General features: G+C 49.5%; 1 protein-coding gene across 6 annotated transcripts in view; it reads right to left on the reverse strand.

The window, feature by feature from the left end:
* herc1 (HECT and RLD domain containing E3 ubiquitin protein ligase family member 1) overlaps window positions 1–11817 on the reverse strand; it is a 52649-nt gene that overhangs the window by 38697 nt on the left and 2135 nt on the right. For all 6 annotated transcript variants that reach the window (XM_069715915.1, XM_069715914.1, XM_069715912.1 and 3 more), the window contains exons 2-20: window positions 8123–9093; window positions 7847–7942; window positions 7426–7620; window positions 6734–7045; window positions 6453–6549; window positions 5537–5680; window positions 5311–5438; window positions 5095–5239; window positions 4383–4554; window positions 4163–4297; window positions 3891–4056; window positions 3058–3183; window positions 2659–2880; window positions 1800–1952; window positions 1362–1494; window positions 1039–1230; window positions 536–760; window positions 268–441; window positions 67–181 (exon numbers count right to left, since the gene is read on the reverse strand). In XM_069715915.1, the coding sequence (XP_069572016.1) occupies window positions 67–181; window positions 268–441; window positions 536–760; window positions 1039–1230; window positions 1362–1494; window positions 1800–1952; window positions 2659–2880; window positions 3058–3183; window positions 3891–4056; window positions 4163–4297; window positions 4383–4554; window positions 5095–5239; window positions 5311–5438; window positions 5537–5680; window positions 6453–6549; window positions 6734–7045; window positions 7426–7620; window positions 7847–7942; window positions 8123–9067 (3875 nt within the window). In that variant the 5' untranslated portion in view covers window positions 9068–9093. The remainder of the gene's footprint in view (window positions 1–66; window positions 182–267; window positions 442–535; window positions 761–1038; window positions 1231–1361; window positions 1495–1799; window positions 1953–2658; window positions 2881–3057; window positions 3184–3890; window positions 4057–4162; window positions 4298–4382; window positions 4555–5094; window positions 5240–5310; window positions 5439–5536; window positions 5681–6452; window positions 6550–6733; window positions 7046–7425; window positions 7621–7846; window positions 7943–8122; window positions 9094–11817) is intronic.

The following is an 11817-nucleotide window of genomic DNA, read 5'->3' on the forward strand; positions in this document are numbered from 1 at the left end:
AATTTCATGAAACGGTACGGAGTCAGTAAATCCTACGTAATCAAACGTGCGTGGCGTCAACAGTACCTCCCCTCTCCGCAGGCCGGTCCCAGCAGCCCCGTGTGCTTCAGCAGGGCCGCCAACACGAACCTGGACACGGTGTCCAGCAGAGACTCGTTGCTAAGCGACGCGTTGTCCCAGTCTGCAACACAACAGGACAGACAGCACGGTCAGTACACGGTTCAACGCCAAGTCCTGCGAGGCGACGGTTCATTTCCTTAGACGGACCTTTACTGATGGCGTAGTCCTGCATGTTGATCCACAGGCTGTTGGCGGGTTCTTTGGAGGAGCCCAGAGCCAGATCCACCAGGACGCTGAGGTCGGCATGCAGCGTGCAGTCGAAGGGCTTCTGCTCCTCGTTGCCCGACAGAGCCGCTTCCAGCAGGGAGCTGATGCAGGCGTCTGAACAACAACCGCACAACCAAAACCGTCACGTCATCACAAACGACACAGATAAACGGGGGGTCGGGGGGGGGGGGGTTTCCGCGCGCCATACCGAGCTGCGGGATGTCCATCTCCAGGCCGTTGCTGAAGAGTGGCGTTTTGAGCCAGTAGGCGGTGTCCTGCTCCTCCAGCGAGGTGGCGGCTCCCTGCAGCATCCCGCCAAGGCAGCGGCCCACCAGCAGGGCGACCGTCCTCTCCAGGTCCACGAGCCACACCCAGGACAACGCCGGGGCCGGCAGGGACATCCCCGAGGCCGGCTCCGCGAAGTCTGACGTACCTGCGACGGGCGAGAAACGGCGAGAGCGGCGTTTATGACGTCGGCTTCGCGATCGCGAATGAACCTGAGAGACACCTCACAGAAGTGGCGGGAAATGTGGCTCTCGCAATAAAATCGGCTTTTTCTAATTCCCGCATTTTTACGCCAAAAAACTCACTTAAAACTCAGCGTGAATTACGTCGCAATTTTGGAGAAAATCTGCCGCAAAAATCAAACATTTTGCAAAGATCACAAAAACAACAACAACAACTCGGCGAACTCCTGCAGGATCTGCTCACCGTGAAGAGGCCACTGCAGCTCCTGGTCCTCCAGCGGCGAGGCGGCCGGCAGCAGGCGGTTGAGGCGGTCCAGAGGAGGCAGCAGGTCCAGCAGGTGGCTCAGCAGAGGCCTCGCCACCGACACCGGCAGCAGCAGCAGCGAGTTGACGATCTGGCACAGCATGCTGCCCGCCGCCGACACGTAGATTACATCTGGGAGGGGAGAGGGGGAGGGGGGGTTCAGATTATTGGACGTTTTTGGTTTCACATCTGTAGCAAAAAGTGAAACATGAAGTGGAAACAAAAACAAAAGCAGGAAAAGGAGGCGGTTGACGGCCTTTCACCTTGCAGCTTCTCTCGTATGCTGCCGTTCCACGAGCTCTCTTTGATCAGAGCGGCCGAGCGCGAGAAGATGTCGGTGGCGTGAGGCAGCAGCAGCTGCAGGTGTTTGTGGAGCAGAGCCACGCTGCTCGAGTTCTGCAGGCCGACGCACATCAGGGGGATTTAAAACAACATCGTCGAGCAGTGAAGCTTAAGACTGATTTAGAAACACGTATTTTTGCAAAGGAAATCAGCAGAAATAAAGCAAACAAGAGGTTTAATGTGCAAGAAAGACAAATTGAGATTTTTTTTTTTTTTGAACACCAGAAATAGCAGCTAAAACGGGCTCAACGTATTCAAATAAATAAACCACACCCACATATTCTATTTTTAAATAAGTTTTCTCCACCGTCAGACTCTCAGACGAACATGTTTGAACGGATCCGGATGGGCGTGGTTACCTCGGTGACGGAGTTGATGTGGCAGTAGGCGAGCAGCTGCTTCTGCAGCGAGCAGAGCAGCTGGTGGAGGTGAGCCGGCTGGCTGCTGTCGGAGGACGACGTGCCCTGCTGCAGCTTGTCGCTGTTCTTCTCCAGCTCGCCGAACGCCTGATCCTGAAACACAAACACACAGGTGTGAACGGGAGGGAGGTTCCTCGAGGTAAAAAAAAAAATCTTAAAAAAAATGCAAAACATTTTACTGAAATTTCTCCAGTTTTTGTGACTAAGACTGAAAAAATTATTAATTAATGTGTCAGAATAAAATAAAAAATCCTCTTTTTTTATTTTCAGACCTGGAATCAACGTTGAACTACAAATTGAGACGAATTACAGAGGCAGGAAAATTACACGTTTCATTCATCCAAGAAATCACGATTTATCTTCTTTTTTCTAAATCGGATTTTTTTCCATCTCTGATTTTAATAGAAAACTGAAATGAGTCAGAAAAAAACAAACGCAGCGAGAGGCAGAGAATCAAAGAGCTCTGACTCAGACGCGGTCTAATCATCGCTTATTGTTCAGGCCGGCGCAATCACACACACGTCAGGACGTCTGTGTGTGTGTGTGTGTGTGTGTGTGTGTGTGTGTGTGTGTGTGTGTGTGTGTGTGTGTGTGTGTGTGTGTGTGTGTGTGTGTGTTGCAATCAAGAAAACAAGGCTTCTGCTGCCAGGAAACAAGACAGCAGGTGATGATGACAAAAGGATTAAATGTGACTCAAGCTCCGCCTCCAGCTCCGACTTCCTGTCGACGTCTGCCCTCAGTAGCGCCTGCCAGGTTTCGGCTCTATATTCAGATTTAATAAAGAGCTTTAAATACTCACGGTGTAGAAGCCCAGGTTCCTGAGCAGCGTCTTCATCAGGATCTCGGCCAGGTGGGTGTCGGGGTGGCCCCCCGCCGTGCCGTAGGCGGCATCGGGGGCCGCCGTGAAGGCCGGCCCGGACGAGAGCGCCTCAGGGCCATCGGCGGGGGAGCTGTAACCGAGCAACGAGGCCACATGGGTGTGGTCCTGGAGGCTGGTCAGGATGATGTCCAGCTGCATCCTCTGTGGCACACACACACACACACACACACACACACACACACACACACACACACACACACACACACACACACACACACACACACACACACACACACACACACACACATCAATATACAAAGACCAGACAAGGCAACAGTCCCAAATATGGATGGAGGAAGAGGAGGAAGAGGAGGCTACCTGTCCTTTGGAGAGACTCTCCCATCTGTCAGGGCCCTGAGGGAGCAGTGAGTGAAGGAGCTCCATCCTCTCCCTCAGAGGAGGCAGCAGCATGGTGGCTCCGACGGACAGAGTGTCAATCACAGCCTGGTGTAGAGAAACACACACACACACACACACACACACACACACACACACACACACACACACACACACACACACACACACACACACACACACACACACACACAGAGATATCGTCATTGCTTCACACGACGTAACAGCCGACAGATTTAGAACAAGACTAGTGAACAACAGAAGGACAGGAAGATGTTTTTCAAAATAAAAGTCTCTGATTAAGAACATCTGTCTGATGCTGTTTCTCCATCTGTCTCCAAAACTCATCTGTGACTGCGAGTCATCAGTAAAAATAAACTTTTGATCGTCTCGTGTTTTTAAATGTTTCTTACGTCCTCAAACTTCCTGATTATTTCCAGTTTTACATGAAAATACGAAATAAGACTGTCGTTGTAGAAATATCATCCTGTTCATCACACGTGTGTTCACCAGGATTCAATTCAAATTTCAAGTAAAAAAAAAACAGAAAAAAAACAGAATAATTTTGTCAATTTATAAAAACAATTTATCAAAAAAGTTGCAATTTTAATAATTGATTAATTATTTCAACCCCTTAAAATGTGAGAATCTGCTGGTTTTCTTCTTATAAACTTAATATAGTTTTGTTTTGGACCGTTCGGAAAAATGATCAGAAAACAATCAGCTGTTTACTCAACAATAAAATAAAACAACTTCCAGTACATCTGAATTTCAGAGTTTTAAAGTTTCAATCTCACCTCCTGAATCTCGTCCGGCACCGACGAGTCCATCAGTCTGAACAGCAGGTTCCTCAGCGGCCGGGCCTGACGGCCCAGGATGCTGGTGGCCACGCCCCCCGCCAGGGCCAGCGCCAGGTGATTGGACAGGAGCCGAAGGCACATCTTGAGGAAGTTATGATGCTCCCTGGAAAAGAAAAAACAATTTTTTTTAATTTTTTTTTTTAAATGAATAGCTCAGATTGTTTGAGATGATTTGAGGTCTTTCGGGAGGACGGAGAAACTCCACCGACCGTGAGGAGGGGAAGGGAAGAGGAGGCACGTCGCTGTTGATGCCGTCGCAGTAGCGCTCCAGGAAGGAGCGCAGGTGGGAGAAGGTGCTCTCCTCCAGGTCCACGCAGTACGGGCGGTGCCACGCCACTACCTGCCTGCAGGGGGCGGCGAGGAGGGAAGTTAACGGAGCGTCTGCGGGTTCAGAAGTACGACTGTACGGACGCAAAATGGCAGACCGACCTGTCTCTGGGCAGCGCCGTCCAGGCCAGGCTGTGGGACGTCCCGGCCGAGATCTGCTGGATGGCCACCCCGTCCAGGCCGACCACCTTCTTGGGTTTGGTGATGGGCCCGGTGGAGTTGCCCTGGCCGCACTGACCCATGGAGTTGTTCCCCCACGCGTACACCTCGTTGTCTGGTGGCAGGACGGAAGGAAGGAAGGAAGTCGTAAACAAACATCCGCCGTGACGCCTAACGCACGGGGCAGGATTCCTGTCAGGACGTTAAGTATTAGCCTGGACAAATTTGGTTTTCTGTATTTGCTCTCTGACGTCACGCTGCTTTGACAAACACAGAATCTCGCCGAGCTGCAAAAAAACAGCATTTTAAACTGTGAGTGAGGGAGGCGGAGGATTCGTGCTTTACAGTCTTGATATCACCGGATGATACCGTTCAGCTGCTGTTTACAGCATCTGAATCTCTTCTGTTGTTTACAAACAAACAAACGGAGGGATCGTTTTCGTTTACTGAATATTTGAAGAGCGTATTGTTACGTTTACGCTGACATATAAATCTATGACACGTATTTTTGTTGATTTTTACGTAATCAAAATTAACGATTCAATATTTTTCTGTATTTTTTTCGTATCGTCAAGAAAATCGCAAAAAAAAAAAAAAACAACAACTACCCAGAACGTAACCAGGAAGTGAAAGAGGATCCAGTAAGGAGACGTACCGTGAGACAGCGCCAGGCAGTGGCTGTCCCCGATGGAGATGTCCACCACCCGGGTGGTCGCCAGCTCCTCGATCAGTTTGGGTCGCAGCGCCGTGGCCTCGGAGGAGCCGCAGCCCAGGCAGGCGCCGCAGCCCCACGCGTACACCTGCCAGACAACCAGACATATTCATCTGGACCTTTAACAAAAAAAAAAAGGGGGAGGAGTTGGTTCCTTACCTGCCCCGTGGAGGTCAAGGCGAGAGACGACTGACTTCCTGCGCACACCTTCCTGATGAACATCCCCTGCAGGGCCTCCACCACTTTGGGCTTGTAGACGCGGTTGGTGTCGCCGTGACCCAGTTTTCCTGCAAAGACAAAAAAACAAAAGGGAGATTTTAGTGAAAACTATGTGCACAAAAAAAACTAAATGATGACTGAAAGATGAAGTGTGACGTTTCCGGACCGTTGTCGCCTCCTCCGAAGGACCAGACGGTGCGTCCGTCCTTGGACAGCGCGATGGTGTGAGAGCTGCCGCACGACACCTCGCCGACATTGCTGATGTCTTTGACCAGAGTGGGAATGTTTCGGCTGTTGCTGTCGCCGTGACCTTACGATCACACACACACACACACACGAGGCAGAAGAAGAAGCTGTTTAGACGTTTTAATTATACGTTCATCCACAATTTGGTGAAATCAGATCTGTTTCGGTTGCACTTAAAAATCCTAGCTAGCTCGACCAGGTTTGGTTTTAAACACACAACACGGAGCTAAAATGTTAAAAACACGAGACCACGGATATCTTTGTTCATCAGATTATCTTTGTTCATCAGATATCTTTGTTCATCAGATTATCTTTGTTCATCAGATATCTTTGTTCATCAGATATCTTTGTTCATCTGATATCTTTGTTCATCAGATATCTTTGTTCCAACCAGACTGAGCTGGCTGATCAGTTTAGTGTTTCTATGTTCTGTATTTATTCAGTTGGAGACTAGAAGTCCTCTCTGTTGCTAGGTGGTTGCTAAGGGTAACTGCATCACCGCTGTGCCAATAATCACGTTAAACGCATCTCCACGCATCTTTCCTCTGCACTCAAATTATCTGCAGCTAAAAGTGAATTTGGACAGAAAGTAAATATTCTCGGGGAAGGCGTGCTTAAACATTAAACATGTTCAAATAAAAGTTTATTCAATAAAGTATTTTAGTATTCAAATAACATTAAACATAAAATGTGTAGTTGTTAAGACGTAGAAAAAAAACATCAAAAACAAGTAAAAAAAACATCTTTCGAAACGTTCGCTCGGTGGCGACGCGCCTCACACTCGTGTGATCAGAGGACCGGGGGTTACCGTGGTAACCTAAAGTCACGTAACCTACCTAATCTTCCGAAGTCTCCTTCGCCCCACGTGTACAGCTCTCCGTCCTCGCTGACGGCGGCGCTGTGTCTGTAGCCGGCAGACACACACACAACCACCTGACACACACACACACACACACACACACACACAAGTATTATTATGTTTGTTAATGCACAAAACACAAAAAACGACATCCGTTGAGTTTTTCTTCTTCGGAAAACGAATGAATTTGACAGGTTTTTGTGGTGTGGAAATATTTAGCGTGTTTGAAGCGTGTAACACGCGTGTGGAAGCGGCTACCTTCCCCTGCAGCGGGCCCTGGATCAGTTTGGGGTATTTCTGCGTGGAGCTGTTGCCGTGGCCCAGCTTGCCGTAGTCTCCGTCGCCCCAGCTGAACACCTCGCCCTCCGTGGTGAAGGCCAGCGTGTGGCCGTCGGAGCCTTTGGACGACGACACCTTCTTGATGGCGCGGTGCGGCTCGAACGTCAGCTTCTTCAGCGTGGACTGGTTGTTGGAGTCGCCGAGGCCCAGCCGGCCGTAGCTGCCCTTCCCGCAGGCCCGGACCGAGCCGTCGGACGAGATCACGAAGGTGCAGTACTGACCGGCCTCGATCTGCCGAGAGACGGCGAATTAGAGATTTTATAGCATATTTAACACAAAAAAACCAACAACTCAAATATTCGCCTTGTCAGGGATGTTTCCTTCTGACAACTTTATGTGTGAACATCCACCTCCCGGACTTCCTGTTTCTGTGATCTTTGCAGAAACACAGGAATCCCTAAACGCTTCGTTCCTTTCTCCTCTGACAGAAGAAGAAACTGCAGAGAGGAAAATAAGTGTTTGAGAGCGCCGGGCGATCGATAACGCGTCGAGCTCGGCTCTGCTTTAATGTGCAGTGAAATCTGGATTTAAAAGCTTTAACTCGGCGTCTCTGTGGAGCTTCACTAAAACTTAAAAGTGCGGCCGGTTTTTAAATCTTCTCGGTCTCTCACCGTCTGAGCGTCGGCGAAGCTGGCGGCCAGTTTGGGCTGCAGGATCTTCTCCTGCGTTCCCTCCACCAGCTGGTGGCTGCTGTTGCTGCCCCACACGTACACCTCGCAGGTCTCCGACACCACCGGCGCCTCGCCCGTCTGGATGCTGTCCGGGCTCACGCAGGTGCGCGAGTAGTCCGACGCCATCCGACACACCTGGAGGGGGCAGGGGGCAGGAGGGGAGGGGGAGGGGCACTTGTTTAAAGACCCGGAAACTCAAGAACAGCTGTTCGACACAGCCGGGAGGAAGTTTCACACTCATACATATGTTCACGAGCATTTATTTAGCTTCTACCAACAAGTCTGCACGTGAGGCGTTTATGGGACGTTTGTAAATTTGAGCTTTACATAACCTCAGTAAAACGCCGTTTAAACGTCTCACCTCTTCGAACAGACAGAGCGACGCCTCGTACAGCGAACACAGGCCGTCGGGGGTCCGGGTGGGTTCCCGCCACTGGCTGCGGTCAGCTGAGGAGCCCTGAGACCGTCAACACACACACACACACACACACACACACACACACACACACACACACACACACACACACACACACACCGATGTAGAAACAACACGGACATGTTCAGACCATAACATCTGCGCTGATTAAATATTTATTCCAGCACATTACAGAAGGAGGAGTGGATGTCTGTGCCTCACCAGCGAGCGTCTCATCTGCATGAGGATGTTCATGAAGCAGTCGTAGCCGATGAGCCCCTCCTGGTTCTGCAGCGCCGCGCTCTGCTCCATGGCGCTGACCACCGCCGACGCGGCCAGCGCCATCTCGATCCACTCCAGCAGGTAGCGCAGGGAGCCCCGCTGCGAGGCCAGGCCCAGCAGCAGCTCGGAGGCCAGCCGCCGGCCCAGGATGTCGGCCCCGGAGTTGGGCATGGTGACGCCCTTCAGGAAGGCGGTGACCTGGGCCAGGCAGTCCAGGCCCATCGGAGGGATCTTGCTCTCGTTGGCCAGCGAGAGCGGCGGCAGCGAGCTCACCACGTCGATTGCCGTGTGGATGACGTCGTTGCACAGGTTGATGCCGGCGCCCCCGGCGGGGCCCGGCGGGGGCGGCATCATCCAGCTCTGGCGCAGCAGAGCGAACAGCAGGCTGAGGCCCGTGCGCACGCCCATCTCGATGAGGGCGTCGGTGCTGGAGCGCGGCCGCTCGCTGACCGAGTGCAGGTCGGCCGAGCCCGAGTTGTTCTCCGGCGAGTGCTGCTGCTGCTTCACCTTCCCCTTGTCGTGGTACTTGTTGGAGAGCGCGTAGAAGATGCGCTGCAGCACCAGCACGCGCTTGCGCAGCGCGGCGGCGAACGGCGAGTCCGAGCAGACCATCTTGGCGAGCGCCAGCTGGCTGCCGAGCAGCGCGTCCAGGTAGTGCTCCTGCTCATCGCTGGACAGCGACTCGCGCTCGAAGTCCGGCAGCTGGGGGCCCTTCAGACACAGAACCTGCTGGGGCAGCAGCACCACCTCCTTGTTGGCCAGCAGCTTGGAGTAGAGCACCGACACGCCCTCCCGCGTGGCGATGGACTCGCTGTCCTCCGCGATCCACGAGCTGTTCAGGTGCTCCAGCCATTTCAGTTTCACCGGGGGGATCGTCAGAGCCATGGCATGTCACTCTGGAGCCATCAGTCCTGGGGACGGACAGCGAGACACGTTAGCCAAAGACTTCTGGTGTCCTTTAAAGGTCAGATCGGGTCAGATAACATAACGTACGGGGAAATGTAGTCGTCACAACAGCTAAAGAATACAAGTAGGAAAAAGATAAGTACAAGGAAAGAAAAAATTACAAATACGCATGCAACCGAAAAAGCAAAGAATAAATAAAACGTAAAATAAATGTAAATGTTTTTGTTTTTTTAAATCTGTCTTTGAAACACATTTTCCTTCAAATGTACACGTGAACAATCAAAGAAGATAAAAATCCAGGTAATTTGACGCGTTATACAGTTGAAACCAGAAGTTTACATACACTGTGCAAAAAGACACATAACACTTTTTTTCTCACTGTCTGAAGTTAAATCAGACTAAACCTCTCCTGTTTCAGGTCCGTTAGGATTACCAACATTATTTAACTTTTGCTAAATGTCACAATAATGAGAAAGAGAATATTTTAGAGAATTTTTCATTACTTTCTTCAAGGTGAAAAGTTTACATCCAGTTCCTTAGTATTTAGTAGCGTTGCCTTTGAACTGCATGACTTGGGTCAAACGTTCTGGGTATCCTTCCACAAGCTTCTTACAGTACTCTGCTGGAATTCTGGCCCATTCCTCCGGACAGAACTGGTGGAACTGAGTCAGGTTTGTTGGCCGCCTCGCTCGCACACGCCTTTTCAGATCTGACCACAAATTTTCGATGGGATTCAGGTCAGGGCTTTGTGATGGCCACTCCAAGACATTGACTTTGTTGTCCTCAAGCCACTTTTGAACTATTTTGGCAGTATGCTTCGGGTCATTGTCCATTTGGAAGACCCATTTGCGCCCAAGTTTTAGCTTCCTGGCTGATGTCCTGAGATGTTTCCTTAATATTTCCAGGTAATGTTCTTTCTTCATGATGCCGTCTATTTTATGAAGAGCTCCAGTTCCTGCTGCAGCAAAACAGCCCCACAACATGATGCTGCCACCTCCATGCTTCACAGTTGGGATGGTGTTTTCAGGTCTACAAGCTTCCCCCTTTTTCCTCCAAATGTAACGGTGGTCATTATGGCAAAACAGCTCCACTTTAGTTTCATCAGACCACAGGACATGTCTCCAGAAGTTAAGGTCTTTGTCTTGGTGTCTTTTTGCAAACTGTAATCTGGCTTTTCTATGTTTCTTTAGGAGTAATGGCTTCCTTCTTGCTGAGTAGCCTTTCAGCCCATGTCGGTGCAGGACTCGTTTTACTGTGGATAATGACACTTTCTTACCAGCTTCAGCCATCATCTTCACAAGGTCTTTAGCTTTTGTTCTGGGCTTGATTTGCACATGTCGGACCAAAACACGTTCATCTCTGGGACACAGAGCCCGTCTCCTTCCTGAGCGGTGTGATGGCTGGACATTCCCATGTTTATACTTGCGTATAATTGTTTGCACAGATGAACGTGGCACCTTCAAGCATCTGGAAATTGCACCCAAGGATGAACCAGACTTGTGGAGCTCCACGATTCTCTCCCTGATTTCTTGGCTGATTTCTTTTGACTTTCCCATGATTTCAAACAAGGAAGCAGAGTGTTTGAGGTGTGGCCTTAAAATACATCCCCAGATGTGCCTTCAATTAACTCACATGTTGTCAGTTAACCTATCACGAGCTTCAAAAGCCATGACATCATCATCTGGGCTTGCTCACGTTGTTTAAAGACGTAGTACTTTTGGTGTATGTAAACTTTTGACCTCAAAGAAAGTAATATAAAATTCTCTAAGAAATTATCTTTCTCATTATTGTGACATTTAGCGAACGTTAAATAATGTTGGTAATCCTAACGGACCTGAAACAGGAGAGGTTTAGTCTGATTTAACTTCAGACAGTGAGAAAAAAAGTGTTATGTGTCTTTTTGCACAGTGTATGTAAACTTCTGGTTTCAACTGTATATTAAAACAAATGTTTTTTTTAAACGGGATGGTTCGATATTCTGGTTTGTTTTTCTGATGTTTATCCGTTGACAGTTTAACTTTAAGCCTTTTTCTTTTTCGCTTATTTTTACAGTCACGTAACGCCCGCCGCTATCGTCGACTTTAGTTACGTCGGCCTGCGTCTACCTGCGTGTCTGTGAGGCTCCGCCCCCCCACCGCCATGAAACACAGCAAAAAAAACAGACAAATTACAGTGACAGAAAAAAAGCACGAGCGACTTAAATGAAACAGGAACCAAGTATATAATTAGCAGTTACTGGACGTAACTACAGTTCTATGAGTACGTTTGTGTTTTTTTATTTCAGGATAAAGATCATTTCTCCCAGATATCGTCACCTGGATTATTTACATCACATCAACATCTGCAGAGTTTCACCAACACAACTGGACTGAATGACTCTGATTTACTTCAGATTACAGCCACCTCGCGAGACTTTAATCGTGGTTACGAGCTCGTTCCTTGAAAAGAAGACGCCGTGTTAACAAACCGTCTCTGGACGCATGCACGTATCCACTGATTAAAACGTTCATTTATTCCACGCCGGCGCGATTCTGGAAAAGTGCCGAGTCGTGGTTCGTTACCGGGCAGAAAACACGACAGCGCCGGAGGCTGAAAATTATCGGCCCGCAGGAATGCGAGAGACTGACATCGCCGTGGAAACACAGACACGAGTAAAGACCTGCTTTCACTTATTAATGACGGAGAGATATTTATGGATTTATGTATATTGAAAGCGCTGCTTCAGGAAT

Source organism: Brachyistius frenatus, unplaced genomic scaffold (assembly GCF_029030835.1).
Source record: "Brachyistius frenatus isolate BFR_SWC_R1_liver_20210118 unplaced genomic scaffold, ASM2903083v1 Contig_150, whole genome shotgun sequence".
In the NCBI taxonomy this organism is placed as follows: Eukaryota; Metazoa; Chordata; class Actinopteri; family Embiotocidae; genus Brachyistius; species Brachyistius frenatus.